At 33.6% G+C, this 21651-nt stretch overlaps 2 protein-coding genes across 2 annotated transcripts; both read left to right on the plus strand.

Annotated features, from left to right (window-relative positions):
- Nucleotides 1-1147: 1147 nt before the first annotated feature.
- Bma-let-630 (Uncharacterized protein) lies at nt 1148-6602 on the plus strand (the record flags this gene model as incomplete). The annotated part of the gene is made up of 13 exons (XM_001897467.2): nt 1148-1300; nt 2077-2211; nt 2484-2720; nt 3057-3179; nt 3690-3815; nt 3898-4065; nt 4416-4544; nt 4648-4859; nt 5139-5274; nt 5455-5580; nt 5836-5967; nt 6152-6272; nt 6394-6602. 13 exons carry the CDS (start codon nt 1148-1150, stop codon nt 6600-6602), a joined length of 2007 nt encoding a protein of 668 aa, XP_001897502.2.
- Nucleotides 6603-9909: 3307 nt separating this feature from the next.
- On the plus strand, nt 9910-13557 carry Bm4082 (Uncharacterized protein; the record flags this gene model as incomplete). Its single annotated transcript, XM_043079542.1, has 5 exons — nt 9910-9970; nt 11296-11444; nt 12498-12657; nt 13031-13148; nt 13434-13557. The coding sequence occupies 5 exons, from the start codon at nt 9910-9912 to the stop codon at nt 13555-13557; spliced, it is 612 nt and encodes a 203-aa protein (XP_042935476.1).
- Nucleotides 13558-21651: the final 8094 nt, after the last annotated feature.

A 21651-nucleotide genomic window follows, 5' to 3' on the forward strand; every position in this document is an offset into this window, starting at 1 on the left:
ATTACCACTAAATTCGTCCCACAACTGCCCTCGCTAATCCGTCAGCCAAACTACGACAAGAGCAACCCGAAAGTCTGGGAGCTTAACTGGACAACCTCCACTGCAGAGGAGACGAGAAATAAGTTGCAAAGATGGAGTGACTCAGACGGACAGAAGACATTGGGGTTGCATAGACAGTATGGGCATTGAGTTGTAGCAGAGAATAATAACATCCCCCTAAAGATATCTAGAATTGGGCATGGTGTCGAGTTGCGAAAATACTCTTTACGAGTCGATTCTTGTGCTGGTGGGGCTGTTGTGCAAATACTAATCCCAAGTGGCAAGTTAGTTTTCTCGTTGGCAAAAATATAGTGATTGATTATCATGGTCCTTACTTCTTTAATAAGGATATACTTTGACATACTTCTAATCAGTTGAAATTCACATCCGTTCGTTTACCTTTTTCCATCCAATAACTTTCCATTCAAAAATCTTTTCAGTCTCTGTTTTTGAATTAGATACATAACCTATTTGTCGTTGCTTTCATTTTTTGACATCTCAAGAATGGATTATACTTTTCTCAGTCCCAGCCCTTGTACAATGTTTAATAAATATTTTCATGTAACGTTCCCTGTCTGCTATGGTACCAATGGCAATGTATTATTTTCGGGTGGTGTAAATTTGTCACCACAGTTCACAAATTGTTAAATTTATACTATGTTTTGAAGTACGCTTATTACCTCAACCTACAAAGTGCATCTTATTCACCTTACATTTTCAGTCACTATCCCTAATATAATCCTTCAAATCAAATTTGACCAATTTATTTTATCACTGGTCTTATTAAAGCATTTAGCTGTTATCTTCAGTATTATTATTTTTATCAGCATTGTACAGCTTTACTGTGATCAGCAGCTTAAGTTTAAGCTTAACTATTTTCACTCCATATATCTTGCCATATTGCTCATGCTAGCTATCCCATATATATATATATATATATATATATGAGATCGAATAAATAATGTCGGACTGAAGTAAATACTTCATTAGCGTGATCCGTTTGTGCAGAATACTAGCGAATATGTCATGGGAATATTTCTAAGCAAAAAACGTGATATTTCGTTAATCAAAGTTTTCATCCATAGCACTCTACTGAAAAGGTTACAGCATGTTTCGGTCACTAAACAAATGGCAAGAATTAAGTACATCCATGTCATTTCGAAACTTATTATCCACCATTGCGAGTAAATCAGAGAATTCACTGATTGCCAAAGAATTGCCGAGCACAGTGGATGAAATTGGGATACCGCATGCTATTAAGGTAATTTTTTTTTCCTCTTTTGCTTCCATGAAGATCTTTTTTTTTCCTTATCACTGTTGTGATTAGAGTATCATTTCCACAATGATTTAATGAACTTGAGTTTTGACATTTCCCTGACTGGTAATCCTGTCTTGGATCAGAGTCAGTGAAGTATTTTTCTTAATATATGTAAGGTTCGCAATAAGGTTTTTCAGTTGGCGTGCTTTTATTCGTTTTTTTATCTCTCTTATTTGCACATTGTTTTCCTAACTCCTTTTGCATTGCACTCGATATTTCCAGTACTGAAATAACTGCGGTACCGATTGGTGGTTAAATCTATAAATTCTTATATTTTATGATAGTTGTTTCCTGAAATAACAGTAGAAATTGATTGGATCATCTTTTTTTCAGTTGGACTTATTTATTGTTTATTATTTTCTGAACTTTTTCCATTGATGATTATGTGTAATGAAAGGGGTATGGTTTAGGCTTACCCGACTTTATAAAAATCATTAAAATTTAAATTAGAACGACCGAAATTTTGAGAGCGTAGGGGAGTTCATCTGGTGTGAAGTATGGGTGTGGATATAGATAATTTGCTCAAGGAAAATTGCACTTATTTATATGAGGACCTTATATAACGGTAAAGCAAAGGCAGTTTTTTTATTTAATTATCAAAAAGCTTTTTTTTACGGAAATTTTCACTTATCAAGAGTTTATTTACTCCCGAAATTCGTTGAATCAAATAATTAAATGTCCAGTATTTTATATTATTCTCGAGACAAGGATAATTTTAGCGCAGTCCAACGGATTTGCTTCGTGCATTAGCGGATACAGTTGATGTTGATCCGACGGCTCCACATTTTGCTTTTATCGATGATCCGTTAACAATTCCTACAGATTCACAGCGCGATTTATATTTTGTTGCCAAAGTATGATATATTTTTGTTAATCTTTTCTTATTTCATTTTCAATGAAAGTATAAACCAATTAAAAACTCTTCTTGATTGTCTGACATGGATGTACATTTTATCAATTCTATCATACAAGAAGGAATTAGTGTTTCGAATTGTGTTCATCTTTGTAATGGCAGAAGAATTAATGGACCACAACATTGCAACATTATTTCGTAGTGAATTTATTGAAAGATTTGATAAATGAGAATTATTCTAAATACAAAAATCATTTGATAATATTTTTGCAGGAAATTGGACGTCGTGCGGCTCAACAACTTGCTCAGGAGTGGCCAACGTTATTCATGTATGATACAGATGTACCACGTATTCAAGCTTATCGACCGCAGAAATCACCCGATCCCTCTGAGATTGCACCCACAGTTGAAAATTTACAAAAACTGATTGCAGCCAAAGAGGTGGTCGGTGCAAACCAGTTATGTGATAGATTGGCCGCCGAAAATATAGCAGTACCTCGGGAAATATTGGTTAGTTATATCGTAATTATTGAATTGTTAAGTAATTTTCTTTATAAATATTGATTGCTAAAAAACAAATCACTTAAATTACTAATAGTTTTACATTGAATCATTAAATGAACAGCTCAATAATTGGCGATGTCAATATTTTCTGATGAACTGATGTAATGCTATGTTCATCATACATTTATGCAACTAGTGTATTACTGGCAGAATGATTGAATGATTTTTTTGATTTCGGAATTATTCATATTGGGATAGGAGAATATCTTTAAAAAATAGGGATATGAATAATTTTGAACGTTATTGTGTGTTTTATTTAATTTTTTCTAGAATTTATTTCAGGTTGACCTATTTTGCTTGTTGGTTTACTATAATGGTAAGCAAATCCCAGTGGCTGAAATACCTTGGCATGGATGGCGAAATTATGGTTGTCAAGTGGAACAAGAACCAGAAATATGGGACAGTGTGAGCTTCTTAACAATATGGAATTTAATGAAATGTGGAAAGGGAATTTCAAAATAAGGCTTTTTTTTAATGATAATAAACACTGCGTGATATATGTTAATGTTAGTAGTATTATTTTTCATTACTGTATTTTTTGATTATTTATTATTTCCACTGAAATCTTATTTGGACTATCCACTGCGACATAACAGTTTCGGCAGCAGAGAGGATATTTACCGTTTATTAATTACTCGAGACCAGATGTTGGAAGTGCTGAAGCATCTATGAATTAGAGAAATGGTATAGTAATAACCGATTGTATTTGTAAGAGGGATGAGAATTGTGGCTAATGTCATTGTCAAGAAATGCGTTGTTCTAGAAAAGCTGAATTGTTATCTTGATGATCAACAAATATGTAGTAGAATTGCTTCATATTCATTAAATCCATCAACCTAAATTCATTATTTAATAAGTTTCTCATGGAGAAGAGACTGATGTAAGTCATGATTTATTTATAATGAATTTTATCAGGGTGGTGCAGCTGATCTTTTATTTGAAGAACTTGAAAAAGATGAAGAAATTTATTCTGTAATGATAGCTGGATTGTGTAAATATCGTAATGCTGAATGTACCACACGCGCATTGGAAATTTATAAGGTAGGAACTGTTAACTATTTTATAATCATTCAGCTGTGTTGTCAGCGATTGTTTGGATTCTTTAGAACAACGGATATTTAAGGAAATGCGTGAGAAAGATTTTGTTCCAACTGTTGAGGCATACTACGGTTTAATTACAATTGCAAAGACTTGGCAAGAAGCGATATTTTATTTGAAAGATATGGCACAAAAATGTGTAAAACCGAATATTCGGATTTTCAATGTTTTGATCGAAAAATCTACATCAGTAGTGAGTTTGATTTACAGAGATGAACTTCTTTATGCGTACTGATTCTTTTTCTTTATATTTGTCTCAGTAGTCTAATTTTATGTACTAGGTTTTAGCTTATTTTCCATCCATCTACTTATGTGGTTTATTTTCATACGTTTTTTGGCTGATTTATTTACCTTGCAGGAAATGTAATAAATAAAGTAGCCAGCAATATTAAGCATTATAATGTACAATGTGATGTATAATGTTTGCAGTAGACCTGTCTCAAACAATAACGCTAATGCAGTATTACATGCATTACTGCAAACCAACAATATTTTCTTCAATGTGGTTTCATACTTTTGATTGTTAAAATAAATGAATTGTAGCAACTTCATGATCAATTTAATACAGCAGTCAAAATATTGAATGAAGCAACGAATGTGGGATGTAAGCCAAGCTTACGTACGTATTCGTTGCTGATGAAAAGTTGTTTAAAGCAGAGGAACATTAGCAAGGTAAGTCTTTTTGTATGGAACTATTTACTACTTCGGAATTTTGCAGAGTTCGTAATGTTTTGTTTCCCTTATTTTTTAAAATGTTGGGTCATTTTCTTTGTAGTCTGTCTGCTTAGCGCATCTAGTACATATTCTGGCGGAGCTTGAACAAAGTGAAGCAATTGAAATGTTCGAAAAAGGTGATGAAGAATTTTTCATTAGTGCAATGGACTTTGCACTTCAGACGAGGAATATTGTAGTTGCGGAAAGAATATTAGCTCTTTATCGTTCACCAAATAATCATATTCGTTTACCCGCCTTTCTGGGTGAAGCTGAGTACGTTTTATCCGTTAATTTAATTTTTCATTCATTTTCAAATATTGTCTGCATCTCGAGGTTTCAAGCAGTCGTTTAATTAAAGTAAATGATGAATTCTTGACTAACTCCTTTTTGGCATGGAGCGTGCAGCAAACAGCAGTGGCTAGATAATATTGAGTACCTGTTAGCATTCTCGATAAACGTTTGGAATGACTGTCTTCACAAGAGATAATTGTGTATTAGGTTATGCTTTTTTATCTAATCTTCCAACACATTTTTCCATTATTATTTTTCAAGATTTTATGGATTATACCTGCGCATTGTGATTAATCAGTTATCTTTGCAAGAGCTTGAAAAACAATATATGTCATTGGTCCCACGAGCTGTTCCATTGTCCAGCAATTTGGCGATGATTATGCTTCGAAGACTGCAGGTTTGATAGAATAATCCCGGATTAAAACTATTGCAGACTTTTTAGTTTTTATCAGACTGCCAAATTATTCTAAATGATCATTGAATTTTTAAATTCTTTCATCCAAAATTTAAAAGAAATTTAGAGTAGAAATTTTCGTTTTTACTTGCGAAGCATACTGAATCTGGCAATTGCATTCAGACCGAAAGGAATGTACCATGGTTATTCTCTCGCAGATTGATTGAAGATTTTATTACAAGTCGACATATTTTACGACCGCATCTAAATCAACAATTGCGCATTTATTTGCTTAATATGGATTTAAAGGTCAGTGTGTGTGTGTGTGTGTGTGTGTTTCATTATAATATTTATTTAAATTGGCTCATGAACTATGCTTAAGCAATTTTCTTACTGTTTGAATTGTGCAGCTAGATCTGCCAGAAATGTTCTGTAATCACTGAGTTAGTTCTGAAGGTTTCAGCCTTTAAAATTCGATCTAATTGTTCCTGGAAAAAAATTACATGCTTCAAATTTCAACATCAGGAGCATAGTTTTATTGGAATAACAAATGCTATTTTTTAGAAAATGACTATGGAACAGAGAGAAGAGCTCCGCGATTTAGTTATCAAAATTGTTGATATTTTTGTAGAAATAAGCCGGTTTTCGGAAGTGAAGTATTTGCAAAAGACTCAAAAAAAGTTGGAGTCTGATTTTGTAAGTTTTATTTTCTTGGAAACGATTTAAATTTTAATTCAAACGTTCAAGTTTGTCTTGAAGTTTAAGTTTTTTTCCTGATGTTTGAATGTTAGCAGCTATCAGAGCACTAGTTTAGGAGAAATTGTGTGTAATAATATCGAAAATCTCCTGCTTTTAATGGTATCATTTTTATCTATAACAGATAGCAGATATGTCGTTGATGATGATGAAGTTGGATGAGAGAGAACGTGCATGGAAATTCCTAGCTCTGTTGTTAAATGAAGAAGCGAAGCAAGGTGAAGCTGCAACAGTTAGCAATGAAAGTATGTGTTATTTAAAATTTGTTTTTAACCATTTTTATATTCATTATACCAAATAAAATTCATTCATGATCCGTTATCCTAATTTTATAATTTTACCGATTTTGATATTCTTCCATTTCAGGATCTCCGAATTGCGAAACTTTGAATTCACTAATGCAAGAAGCACTGAATGAAGGCAACTGGTATAATGCAAGCTGTTGTTTACAAATTATGGCACTCTATTCACTGTCAGAAAATTTGAAGTCGGAAGTGGATCGTATCTGTAAGCATTGCAACATAACGCCGATACAGCGGAAGATTTTAGAAAACTTTGCTGAATTAAGGAATTAGGAATGCAGTAAGCGTTGCCATAATAGGGTTAAACGTTGTGAAACTTGTGCTAACATACTTTTTTAGTTCCAATAAGTCAGAATGCTCTTTATGTAATTATATACTGGGAATGGCATAACCGCATTCCCATTCATCTGTAAATCGGATTCCTCAATGAGACTATGATATCAAATGCTAGGAATCTTCATTTAATCGATATGTTGATTGTACTGTTATTAGCTGGTAATTCTGATAAAATTGTAAATCCAGATGTCAGCCGGATTATAACGATGATAATAATGACAATGATGATAAAATAACTGACGACTACGTTGTTAATAATTGTCATTTTACCATATTTCTGATTTTGTTAAGTGTTTATAACACAGTTGCAGACATCTAAAGCGATTTCGTAGAGAACAGCTTGTTCAGTCTGGTTAATTTATCTGTTTCATCACTAATTGATGGCACTTGTTATTATATATAAATGTATGATTTGGTGTCCTGGGTGATTGTATCTGGCTAATCATGGTATGAATTTGAGAAAGAAATCAGTCTAAGCCAATGAGATTTCCAATTTTTTTAATAGTGTAGTTTGTTTTTTTTTTTTTTTTTTTTTGCTCCAAAAGAAAATTTTTCTTGAGATAACAGATGTCGAAAGCTATTTAATCTTGGTTTTTTTTTTTTTTAAACTCTATCAGATTAAAAAGTATATTGTGGAGTTTTTATTAATTGTAAGATTATGAGGTTATTTTTTGTTGTATATTTGCAGTTAATTCAGAAAATGTTTTTATTTTTTTGTAAGATTTTATTTGATACGATCATCATTGACAGCGTCTTGTACAGTGCTGATTAAGAGAAAATTCTTTCTATATTAATGATACAAAATTGAGAAATATAAATGTTCTACTGCTAAAACCTTGAAAAGGTTCTCTACTACTCAAAGTTTGAACGAAAAATTACAAAGATCAAAAGTAAAGAATTATTTTGTAAGAAATCATGAAGTGCTTGTGACAGATAGAGAGAAGAATAAAGATCAAAAGGAACATTGGAAATATGTTTTTGACAGGGCAAATCTAGAAAACTTTTCTCAACAATCATTCTGTATTTATGCATACATTGGATGGGACTCGTTTATTGGGAGAAATGGAAATGGTTGTTATATATAGGATTATAAAGGCTTTCTTAAACGGTTAACAGGAATAGGATTTGCTGTGAATTCAGGAATAGCTGTATGAATTCCTGTTTTTGCAGATAAGTAAGTAACTGTTGTGCGTAGAGGATTTGGATTTCCATAGGTAAATTGGCTGTTAGTGTAAGAAACTGTTCTGTTCAACTTTGTCGCTAATTCTATCCTTTCATCACTTCTCCACATTTGTATTTTAAAGCTGGTACCTTTCCGTTTGATGATATTAGACAATAGCTGCTTAAAACGCACTACTTCTACTTATATCTGCATATATGCTAAATTACCGTAACCGTTTTGTGCTTTCGGAAACGGAGTCGAGAGAGTGGTATAAGTTGAGTTATGCAGAAATTTTGCTATCATAACAATTATTAACAGCATTACTTGAAGCATTCAGTGTAATGAATCTCCTAATGCGGATTTTTTTCTAGTTTTTTATGTGCAAGCATTACGATTCCGAATGTAGTACCACAGTGTCAATCGTTTAGTCATCCATTTTCATTCAGTAATTAATTAGGCTCTCAGGGAAACGGTTCGTTTATTAAAAATACAAGGCTATTACAATGTTGAAGAAAGATTGTCCTTTTCATCCGTTAAAATTGCTTTGAAAGATGGGATTTATTGTGAAAGGGTCATCAAAGAAAGACTTCTCCTTTGTTGTCAACGCAGAGGTACTCAGCAAGGTTACTTATGATATTTCATCCTGAAATTCTGGTCTGTCGTCGGCAAACATCAAGACTTGACAGATGAGATGAAGCATTTCGATCTTTTCCAGCAGTGCTGATTAAGTGTTAAATGCTCCAATTGACTTTGTTGTCACTTCTTGGCCATATATTCTGAAGTGTTGAATGAATGCACATATAGAATTAGTACTGGGGGACAGTGGTCACTTCAAATATGCGAGTTGTCCACCTCCTAACTTCTGTATATTGTAGTAGGCAGGTGTTGAAAACTGATGACACTGCTTCAGAGAGGAGAACATTTCTGTCAACTGTCTTTTTCAGGGTCAAAGTTATGGATCTAATGGAGAAGCTAGCACACTAAACTAGGAAGAAGAGTTTCTACTTTAATTAGTTTCATTTTAATCTGCTCTTACGAATAAACGAATCATCTAAAAAAGCTATTTCTCCTTTCTTTAGCTCAATTATTTCAGCAACAATCCATTATTTATTATTGTGGCTTCTATTACTGACATTTGTAATATAGTTGGCCATGTCAAATATCATTTTACATTACGGTATGCTGTATACACCCTTCGAGATACTGTAATGTGTTCCGGTTACTGTAGCAAGGTTCATTTCCTCTTTTCTTTTAGCATCGTTTTCATCCATATGAGAAGGTAAGCTTTATTGAAGTGAGGGAATAAAGCATGAAATAGGTATAGAGTACGGCTTGCTTTATGCATCAATGAGAACATTTTGGACCAATGAATCACTCACAAATGCTTATTCTCGTGAATCTCAGACGATTGCTGAAGTTTGTATTTGATGAGAGATTTTATTGTATTAGCATGCATAATGCTTCAGTAAAATCAGTAGTAATTAATGGTGTGGCATCAGTGATTCTGTTCTTAGTTTTCATCTTTTTTAATGATTATATTTGTTGTTATCTTGCTACTGTACTGCTTCATATGATCACACTTTTTGGAAATGGTTAAAAACATCTTACAGCTGCTCACTGGTCGAATGGAAATTTTCACTAATTTATTCGGAATGCAGCATATTTCTTGAAATGCGAGTAAAATGACACTTAGCATGGAAACATAATTTAAATTCAACGGACAAATGATATTCTGAAATGAATGGATGGCAGTATGAGATGGGAGTGGTCATTTATGAAAATGCAGCAACAGCAGCTATTCATAAAGAGCAGTCAATTGGAAACTCACTTTTCTTCAGCATTGGCTTTCTAAAACTTTTCCTATACTCAAAAAAACGAAGGCAATAATTCAGCAGGCAGAATTTCAAGAATTCAAGAATTGCTTGTCTTTCTATAAATTCCTATTTCCATACCATTTGATATATTTACACTATATAGTAGTAGTAATAGTAGTAGTATTTGTAGTAATTAAACAGGGTAAATAGTTTCATAGCAAATACTCATTCATTTATGCTGTAATTTCAAATTTTCTTCAGTGCTGACATGTGGTGTGCTGCTGGTGATTTCTGCAGTCGTCATCTTATCTTACAGTCGGCAGAAATTGGTATTTCAAAATTTCGGAATAAAACGATTGTGAAATTGAATATTAGAATCTATTGGTTTTTTTTTTTTTACTAATCGTTGCCAATTTTATAATAACAGCTGTCATAATTGTAAATTCTAGATAAATATTTTGTTACATAGTTCGAAATGATTAATCCAACAATCTTTTTTATCCGTAATCCAGTATTCCTTTCCCAAAAACTGGAAGTGAATGAATGATATATGTTTAGCATGATGTACATTACCGTTTCCGTAAATTTTAATCTAGAAAAAGTGTCGTGAAGTGAAAATCATTTGAAATTTGAAACAAAGCCGGATTTATTTCCATTCCGACTTGTCGAGCTATCTGAGGTATCATAGAACGCAAGAAATATGTTTAAAGAAACTTATCAAGTTACCCGAGGAATAATAGAACAAAAAAAAAAAAAAATGTTCAGTCTCGAAGACTGCTTGGACTTCATTCTTAGCAACGATATTTCACCGAATTCAGTTATTATGTTTTCAGGACTGTTTACCTGGTCTACTTTGTTGCCTTTGTTCCATTTTGACATACCACAATTATGTGGGTAGCAAATTTGCAGGTGGGTAATAAATCCAGCAACTCTTGCCCTGGTTATCGACACAATGACTTTCTAAGGAAATCTGAATGCCTGCCTGCTTCTTCAGATTTCATTCCAGTCAGTGATTAACTCTTTTTTTTTTTTTTCATTCTAACATTGCTCCCAACTCCCAACCGTTTGTCTAAATTTTTTTTCTGACAATAAATTCGACGATGATTTTTACATATCACCTAGAGTTGATTTCTCTTGATTTTATCATAGAGTGATTATGTACGATTGAAAGAGATCTCGAAATCTATGATTGTTCAATTCGATCAATCGAAAGAACAGCAATAAAGCAAACATTTAACTATGACGTAATTATTTTATCCTTGGCCACTATACTGATCTTTGTATGTGACACCTAAAGTGATCAGAGGTCATTCCTTGCTGATAAGCTAAAGGTGTCACTTGTCACATTTCAGTGCCGAACGACCTTCGCATGTTGCTACTACTTAAATGTATATACGTTCTCTCCGTTCGTTTGCAGCGCCATTCATTTTCATTCACAATGTCACTTCTCAAAAATGCATTTATTCTTCTTTAGCACTTCATTTTGTTGCACTGTTATTGACATTCTCTTCTAAGCTTCCTTCATTGTTTGTGTAAAGTTTCCAACAAAGTTAATAACCCAATGTGGGTATTTTTGCCAAAGAAACCTGTTAAATGGGTAGGATTAAAACTCGAACTTAAAGTGACAATCAGTTTCAAATTTTTTAGTTTTAAGATTATGTTTTGTTCAGTTTAAAACTGCTATTTTCCAAAAAGCAATCATGTCAATGCAACGCTCGAACGGCACAACAGCGCATTGCAGTGGATTTATCGCTTTTCTTCCGATTCTTTCTCATCTTCTTTCGGATTTCAAATTCGATTGAGGCGAGTTCTGATTGTTGTCATTTTTCATCTCTGCCCGTCCTCTCTTGTTGATTTATCAATCAATCAATCAATCCATCACCGTTTCAGTAAAATTCATTAAAGTTTATTATATCTTTTTTTCATTTTGTAATAACCGAAGTTTTGTTTCTTTTTAAAGTTTGAGAATTTTCAATTACTTTCAATTTCTTCTCGAGTCAGAAGATGTATTTCCACTGTTTCTTTCTTTAAAAGTTCTACCTAGCCTAAAATATCCGAATTCTGTCGAGAACCTTACTTTTGGTATAGAATGAAATGGCAACAGTTCTCAGTTTTTTCTGATTGAAACAAAGATCAAGAGGGTTATTTATGCCTCTTTCATTCTTTTCTTCTTTAATATCAAATTTGGGTAATTAAATCTTTATTCTAATGAAATAATTAATAGAAGAGGAACTCAGCAATTAGAATTTCAATGAGACAACGTGTGTGTGTGTGTGTGTGACATGAGACAAATCATTTAATATTCAAACTGACATGAGATTCAGTCGAGAATTCACTTCTTTGATGCCGATTTAAGGAAGGAAATAAGTTTGGAGTAAAAGATAAAAGATCGACAATTTCATCACAATTTCTAAGAGGGTGCAGAACAGTGATAACATATATTTCCCTGAAATATGAATTGGGGAAACATTTAAATTCCAAGGCATACTGCCAAACACACACAAAATTAGTTTATTTTACCAGTTCAATAAAGTGTGATAAAAATAGAAGTGTTGTGATAAGGAGATAAGAATATTCTCAATGTTATCAGTGTTTGATGAAGTGAATAACAACAATGCTATCACAACAATCTTGCTGAATGTCAATAAAGAGGTAGGAACAACGATGATTGATTGTAATTGTGAATTAATAACAGATGAGTAATATTAGCTTGTAAATTAGTGAAATTTGAATTTACTTCAAACCTATCTTTGATGAGCAAACAAATTTGCTTTTTTATAAGTAAAATAAACCCACGTAAAATATAAATTTAAATAAGCCTTCTGTTTCTATTATATTATACTATGTTTTCTTCAGGTTGATGCATTTAAAAATATGTATCACATATTTAAAATCTTTCTACTGTTAATTACCGCACATCATTCATGGACATCTAAGTACTACTGCGGTCCTTCTGATAATGCATTTTATCGGTTCCTATCCCAACTACTCACCATACCGTGCGAACAGCATCGCAGTTAGTATCAATGCATCAATTTTAATTAAGTAAATTAATCAATTTCCATTTCAGTCATTTAATTAGTTTAACTCAAATATTATTTAGCCACTGAAAAGGATTTGATGGTTCTAGCTTCGGCCTGTACTACTAATTATGACAGTTTGCTGGAAGCAAAGAGGGACAACTAAAATGTTGAAAAGTAGACGAAGTGCCGGAAGGAGTTCAGAAGAGATAAGCAGTGATTACTAGTAGTAGTGGGTGGTTGGTTGATGATAGCTTAAGAAAAGTTTGAATATACCTAGGACCACTTTTCCGGGAGAAAAGATAATTTTGAAGTACCGCTTTTTGTAGCATCATTTTATTTCAGTTGTCAATTTCACTTTGTTTTCAGTAAATTCCTGTTGCTTAAAGCATGATCAGTGTTATGACGATTGCAGCGTCACACAGCTCGCTTGCGACACCTTATTCTGCGACTGCTTAAAAAATATCCAAACTAATTTTTATTGTAGGTCAGTGAGCTAATGAAGCATTACAGAATCAGTGAGAAAAAAAACTGACAACTACGTCACGAAATGACTCATAGCTACTAGTAATTAATCCAAGTTTTATTTATACTCTCCTCGAAAACACTTCTGCGGCGTCTCATTCGTTTGGGAGAATTCTGTGTTCCGTTCGTGATCACTCCATTCTTCAAATCACTCTCTCTAATTATCGTCTAAATTAGTTCAACACTCAGTTAAAGCAAATCTCTGAATAATCTTTAAAAGTTTTTAACTGTAATTTCTATTTTACAGGAGAATAATACAACCAATACATTGCAATTTCCCTCAATGGTTCGGCAAATCCTACAAATGCAACTCACGGAGAGAAAGATGTACTCTCGAAGATGAAAGTGAAGACAAGAACAGAACTCAGTAGACATTTTCAGCCGTTTTCCTGTGAGTCCAGTCCACTACTGGGCACAATTCTGAACTGAACATGCATCTTTTGATCTTTTGGTCACCCTTTCTGCAACTTTTTGAATTATGCCATATTATTTGCAAAGTTTAAATTAATACTTTTTACTGTGAACATTTCCTCAAAGAAATTTTCATTGAAACGGAGAAAATGGACAACAGCTGGGGCAGTTACTGGTTTACTTGCAACATGCATATCAGAAAATGTTTGACATTCAGATTTTAGACTGAATCCGACACTCATTTCAGTGTTTCCTTCTTTTCTTATTAGATATGATAGTATGGAACTATCTCAACTGCCTTATGAAGCGTTGAATAGTCCATGCAGTGTCTTTTCGTCGTCATTATGTAATTTGCATATAGTACGTCAAATAATCATGTTTACGTACTACTATACGTTGATGAATTTTCCACTTTTCAGCGACAGTTTCCAGTTTACTCTCAGTTCATCTTTTATCATTGTCATTTGAAAACACTTCGAGTTAAAGTATTACAACCTTACCTGTTTTAGCTAATAAACGGTATGAATTATTAATTTTTATTAAGCTTAATTGCAAAATTATTGAATTTTAATTACTTGAAAAGATACGAATCGGTGAATTCACTACTGTAAACGTGAAAGCTTCATTCTTTTCAACCGGAATTCACAGTGTGTTCAGAAGATGAGAACTGGAAGTTTTGCTAAATAAATCGCAAGACAGCTTCTTTATGACTGACGTTCATTTCATGTCTTGACATTTCTATTGCTTATAAATTCGATCATCTGCTTCGAAATTCCTTACTTCATCAAACTTTTCTCGCGTTTCCGTGAGAAGAATTCGCGGTTGGATTTGTTCTAACTTTGTTGCACTCTCTGCATGGCAAGTAAGTGAGAATAAACTTTAATTTTCTCGCCAGCTCTACTAATATCTTAGCTACGATACTAAGCCGAGATACTGCAGCGTGTGTTCATTTCATTGAGGACAGGTGAATGAAGTGGGACAGGTAAGTGAAGTAGGACAGGTGAGTGAAGTATTTAGCAGAGAGGAGCTGTTGTTGTTGTTGTAGGAGGAACTCAACAGCAGTGTCGCATGTGTTGCATGTGTCGCATGTCACATATGCATCTATCGGCTTCTTTGATGGCTGAATGAATTTGTTTATTCTCTTCCGTTCCTCGCAGTATTTAGTTGTTGTTGCAATCAATCAATTTTTACTGCACTCATTAGTAAACATGACATTGAGGGGAAACTATCAAGAAATGAAATAGTCGAATTCCCGAGAAGGAGATGCACCTTCCCACCAAACTTTGCTTTTTTCCTGCTTTCCATTTATGATTTCCCTTGGTTGTCGTCGTCATTTTCATCTCAAATGCTATTTTGCAAATTAATTATTTAATGTAAAGCATTGTTAAATTTCTTTGCTTTACATTTCTGCATGTAAGACTATAGCAGTAAAATTTGTGGAAAAATACCACACTTTAGCGTTATCGTTGACATTCCGTAGTTCTCATTACATAAATTACAATAGCATTCTGTGAGTTATCACAAGTCGATTTGGTTATGTGATGAAATTTGAATTGTCGTGAAATGTATTTCTCAACATTTAAATAGCAAACTATTCCACTGACTGCATAAGCACTGTTATGATAGATCACTCAACAGAACATACTCTCTTTATTTGTATCCGTCATTTCCTGTTAAAGTAATTTGACTAACTTTAAAGCATTTCAAAAAAATCTGGCAATTAGCATTCACAATTTTCTTCACATCACTTCAAAAGTTACTGTTACTATGCAGTCTCGTTTGTTTATTGCTATCGTTTTATTTACTTGTACATTATTTCTTCATTCATTATGCTTGTGCAAATCATTTAAATATTTGTTATGTGATTTTAGTTTATTATTTCGAGACAAACAGAGGACTGAGGGGGCTGTTATATGCAATGAACTAAGCTTTCATATCATCCATCATCCATTGCTTATTTACCCACATATCTTCTTTCTTTCCTTAATTCTTTTTCATCCATTCACTTACTAATGAAGCACTAATTAACCAATTTACTCGAAAATCCATTATGCAGAAGTGCACAAATGAGCACTGAGAAAATTGTGTCATTGACAAATAACTAATTACAGAGTACTGCGAGTTGCAGTGGTCTCGAAGGAAGGAATTTCCTCGGGTAGCGACTTTCTACCCTGCCCAGGCTGTTGCAAGAGCGCAAGTGCGATTGAGTAATTATCTCACTGCATGCAATCTATTTCGATTAATTTTCCTCTTCCTATTCCATTTGCTTTTATCGTCCTCCTTACCTGTCTTACTTATTCATTTTCCTTCCCTGTTTACTCTGCTCACTCACGGTCGAGGCGCTGAGCGGAAATGTCTGTCACTAGTTGCGGTTATCTTAGTGAAGGACATCTGCTGTCCTACTGTGCTTGTTTCGCGAGAAAGTGAGCGTGGAATTTCGTCCTAAGTATGTTCCACTACCTACTAGGATTTGTAAATCACTAGGTTTCAGTACCGCCACTCGTTACGACCAAAGACGACGCTTCATGCTTGCTCGCTTCATCACAGTTCTTTCACTGCTCTTTTATCACATCTTTCGCAAAAAGAATTTCCGTCTAGAAACAATCGTATTCACTACTAAAAGCTCCAAGAAACCTGTGCAGTTCATGCGATACTGTTCTATTTTAAAATAAAATCACCTTTAACCTTCACTATGTAAAGACTAAAATACAACTTTGTGCAAGAAACTATGTGATTCTATGTGAAACTATGCATTTGTTTGTTCTTATTGATATGAATGATTAACCATCCTTAATGGCTGTATGATATCGTGAAATAGTATCTGACTTGAAAAGATTATCATCGGTCGTAGTTATTGAATAGTATTAGAAAGTTTCAGCAAATAGTGCGAAAACATGAGTGTTACATTGCCATCCAGAAAACCTCAGTAAATATAATAACTCCTTGCATAATAAGCATTAAGACACATCATTTACAATACCGTAGAGGAGGTCAGGTTAGCTAAACAAAGTGCTGTTAACCCTGTCAAATTCTAATATAATTTGCAGTTTATAGGAAACCGACAAAAAAAGCAAAAGGGTCAAGTAAACAAAGAGTTGATAATTGTAAATAATACAGTCAACACGTATTCTTTGTTAACAAACATGACGAAAATAAATATTAGATAAATAACTTCTTATGTTACATTTGCTCAAGAAATGCTCAACATATTATAATTCGGTTTTTTCTAACGGATGACATGAATATGTAACATTTGATGGGCATAAATTTACGTAAATATCTGGTTTTATTCGTAAAGTATCAAAAGCTTTTGAAATGTGATCAATCTTCCAAAGCACAGATTGTTTATTGACACGAATTCGTTACTGCTTAATTCCTTATTAAACAAAAAACAGTGAAGTTTTAGGTCCTCATGCAATCTGCTTATTTTCTCCAATTTTTTCAGCAATAAATTCACGATGCTACAATATATTCTGCACATAAAACCAAATTTTATGGATATCCAATAGTTATGACTTTTTCCCTGAAAAGCTAATTGAGATTTTGATTTGACATTGAATTTTCTACTCGACACCATTAATTTTTTCACACTTCTTTCAATCAGGAAAAAACAAGTCAGCCACATCTATTTGTTTGGTCTTGAAATGAAATGAAATTAAAATAGTTAGGTTATAAAAGAAATTTTTCAGTTCCATTCAATCAAGTTTACAGTTTGTCATATCTCATTTTATGGATTGCTTTAATTTCTTTTCTTCCTTATCTTCATGAAAATATTCTATTTTAAAAAACCCTAGCAAATTACTTGGAAACAGGACTTGTTGTCACTAAGAATGACTTCATCCGCTCATGCATTTGTCTTCCCAAAATAAGTTAGAAATCATTTGATGGCATTTGCTGATGTCCCTTTCTCTTCTTCTCTCATTTCCTGTCACATTCCTCTTCTTTGTCTCCTCTTCAATCGAGACAGAACTGACTGTTCCAAAGAACTCAAAACATTTCAGTATTATTTCTTTCCCAAAAAAATCTGCAAAATGTATAAGCTACGTAAATCTCAATTATTTCAACGGTTTTTCGCCATTTCTTACTATGTTCTCGTTGTACATGTAATGAAATGATGAAATATTGACTGAAATATTGATCATCGATTCGGTGCCATCGGAAATGTTAAAGTCGCCTAATAATTGATGACGGTAAATTAGCTGCGATAGAGGTGGTGGTGGTTAGAGTGCAATTAAAATAAATTATAACATAGAGTGAAGTAAAATTAATAATAATAATAATAATAATAATAATAATAATAATAATAATAATAATAATAAATAATATTAACACTAATAATAATAATAACAAATAATGATAATAATAATAGTAATGGCAATAATAATAACGGTAATAATAATGATCAAAATAATAATAATCCAATATTTCCTGATTCAGTGAATTGCCTTGTTTTAATTTGCATTAGTAACACAATGATCCATAACTATGGTAGTGCGGGTAGAAATGGACTTGAAAACAGGAGGTATTAGGTTTTATAAAATTGGAGCAAATGTTCGAGCAGTCATTAAGAGGTAACTCTTCAGAGACACCTGGAACAGCTGCTGAGTGCGCACTTTATCTTTGCGCATTTTATCATCTCTGATCAATAAATGATTCACTTTTATCACTTCTGATCAGTAAATAATAGTCATAGTAAAATGTCTGAGTATTGTTCAAGTCGAGATTCAGATTGCAGATGAATTTGATTATATTAACTGTCATTTCATGCACTCTAGTAACTAGTAACTAACATTTTCTTCCTCAAATTAAAACTTTGACAACATTTCATCTATTTCAATTCAACTTACGTCAAAAAATACTGAAAATTTTTCGAATTTCCAAAGTCTTCGCATTCTAACAAAAGCAAGCCAATTATAACTAAACTTATACCATAACCAATTTAAAATTTTTTAACAATGCAACAAATTTCATCTTACATTATCGAAAATTTTTTCGATAAGTAAAACATCGCGCACAGTAATTCTGTTGCTTAGCTCTCCTCAGAGGTTTCATGGATCGGTTATCCTGCGCTAATTTGCTACTATGCTAATTATTACGATGGATAGGTTTTAAGGCAGGAAATGCGAGACAGCTTTTACACTAATGCTTAGTTGATTCGATCGAAGACAGTTATACTTAATCATTTCGTTGCACAGACTGAATAACAAATCGTTGCAGTAATAGAATTTGTCTGAATTTTTTTTTTTTCTTTTTTTCTTTTTTTGTTTAGCTAATTTCCTGGATTATTACAGCAAAAGTGAACAATTTGTTATCAAATAAATGAATCAAACTAAGAGTTCGCAGATATCTGTGTGAGGATTTTTAGACCGATCGATCAATAATCAATTGCATCAATTGAATTTAAACAGTCTAAGTGTTTGCTTACTTTGAGTGCTTCTCTCAGGCATTTAATTTTACTAGTTTTCAGTATTTTTTAATAATTCTGATTAACTCCAAACCTGCAAAAATACAGTTTTCAATGGATTGTTCGTTTCAGACTGGGTCTATAAGGATAGCAATCGTTGCAAATTTATCGTTGATGAAATGTCATTGTGACGAATGGATCAGCAATGAGATCATTTAGTTTCGTAATTATTGTCATTAGTGCACATTTTTGCTCATTCCCGTTGTCATCATACTTTTATTTTGTGTCACCAAGATGTCACTGCTGTTATTGTGTTGCGATCCTTTATGCTTATCAGCTGCATTATCATCGTTGTTTTCATTGATATTAGTAGTACCATCATTCACAGAAACTATCGATGTGCTGTCATCAAGTAGTGACAGACGGTGACATCTTTACCTTTAATTGCAAAACCTTCCTTTTAATTACTATACCATACACCTTATCGTCGCTGAATTCCGTCATTTTCACTGCTGCACTTATTATGCACCTATCATTAAAGCCGTTGGCGGAAAAGGAAATGGAGCGGTTTTGGTCAGATCCGACACTAATGATAGTATTCAGTTCTGTTAATTGGAATTTGCTTGATTCTGGTAATGAAATTCATCCATATCAGCAGTCCCTTCTATAGTCTTTTTGCAATTATTTTATTAGAATGATTTACGATTTAACCTGTGGGAATATCAAGTAGGTTTAGCTATTCCGTAACGGTAAAAACGGAGAGATGATGAATAACCTAGCTATTAGTGAGCTAATCGATGTCTGAATTCATTCAAAAAGCACTTTCGTTTCAAATTGAAATTCGTTTCTATCCCAGTCCCTTTTCATCAGTATGCTCATGAAATTCTCAATCTTTGCTAACGATGACTTTTATTTTCCTGAATGAAATTTACTACTTTTATCATTCCAACATACTTATAGTAATTGGTAGTTTATAGTGTCTCAGAATCAATTACACAAATCTGCGGATCCGGAAACAAAATTTTGCATTTTTTTCAAATTGGAAACTTGAAAAATCTTAACTGTCTGTTGCTCTTCTACTGGATGAAGTACACAGGTCATGGTAAGCAAGAATTAAGTATTCAGTGATTGAGTGTTCAGTTAGAAAAGAATGGGTGGAAGTGTAAGCGATCAAGCTATCACATGTCGCGAGGAAGAGAAAGGACATTTGGAATTTGAAATTCTTTTCAAATTATGCATGCATCAAATGACTCGATATCAATATCCAGCACAGTCCTTAAGCGATCCACCCTCCTTCTCTCTACTTTTGTTGTCGTTCCAATTGTCCCTTTGCATTTCTGAGTAGCCAATGCTTTTCTCCTTCCCACTTTCGTTTTGCAAATTTAAAGCTTCCAATTGGTGTCGTGTAGGAATCGTCGCAGCTGCTGTTGTGCCTAAGTTAATGCTCAGTGCAGTTCTTTCCTCTATGCTTATCTCCCTCTCTCTCTCTCTCTCTCTCTCTCTCCACCGATCTCTCCATACTGTTTATTTGTTTATCTGGTGCAAGATGAATCGATCTCCTTCTCCTCTCTCCGTGTCAACTGTCAACTCAGCTCCTAATCATCACAATTGCAGTGGTCATTAGTGTTAGCGGCAGCAGCAGTTTCCTCGTGCTAATATGATTCGATCTCACGTGCATATCTGACGTCCGAGCTCGGAAACGAGCGGCTTTGCGTGGTGCGATCTACTAATTCCATGCTTTAATCGTTGAAAAGCTTGAACTCAATGGAATTAAGCATTTTAAAGACATTCTCGCTGTAAGCGTTTCCTCTTTTGTCAAATTTAAAAGTGTTAGACGAATCATTCCTTGTCTGACTGAGGAGCGGTCTGTCCTTTGTCCACTCAGGTACTCTACTCCTTATTGGTGCTATATCATTTGTTTGATAACTCTTTAGACTGATGCTTGTCATCGTTGTGTCCCAGAGGAGTTGTCAACGAAGTAGGTATCAATTGTCTTATTTTGCCTCCCTTAGCATTACCATAATAAATTACCATGCAAAATAAGCCATTCATAGACACGTTAATTACTTTAAAGTCTTGATCTAGCAAGATGACAAGTGGTTGTAACGGTGACACAACTTCACTTACAGGTGTTCTATCTCTGGGAATCGAAACTTAAAACCTGTTGAATGTGTTGAGTAATAGATATATCTTACAGGAATATGAACAATGATAGTAGCTCAGTGTCGGATAAACTAACTGTTGTTAACTTCTGTTGAGCATTCATTCAGGAACATTCGTTAACTCTTCCCGCCACTGTTCAATGCTACTATTTGATTTCAATAATTTCACGCCTAATAAAAAGTACTATGAAATTCCTGCTATAAAATGAGCCAACTTCCGTAATTACGTAAGCAATTATTGCGTTATTTTGTTTTCAAATGCATTTCTCACTCCTAAATGAGTAAAGAATATGTGAAATAATTTCTGATCGAATGATTCCTTAACCGTAACCGGTTCACCAGCCCTACTCATCTACCGCATGATTCGTCATGCATCATTAGCTCACTTCAGATTTGAGTTCTTTTTTTCTTTCTTTCTTTTAGGTTTTGGGGTCGTTTGAGGTGGAAACAAATTTACGAAAGTATGCACCGCATCGAAACCATGCTGA

This window comes from Brugia malayi, assembly GCF_000002995.4.
Source record: "Brugia malayi strain FR3 genome assembly, contig: Bm_v4_Chr3_scaffold_001, whole genome shotgun sequence".
Lineage (NCBI taxonomy): Eukaryota > Metazoa > Nematoda > Chromadorea > Rhabditida > Onchocercidae > Brugia > Brugia malayi.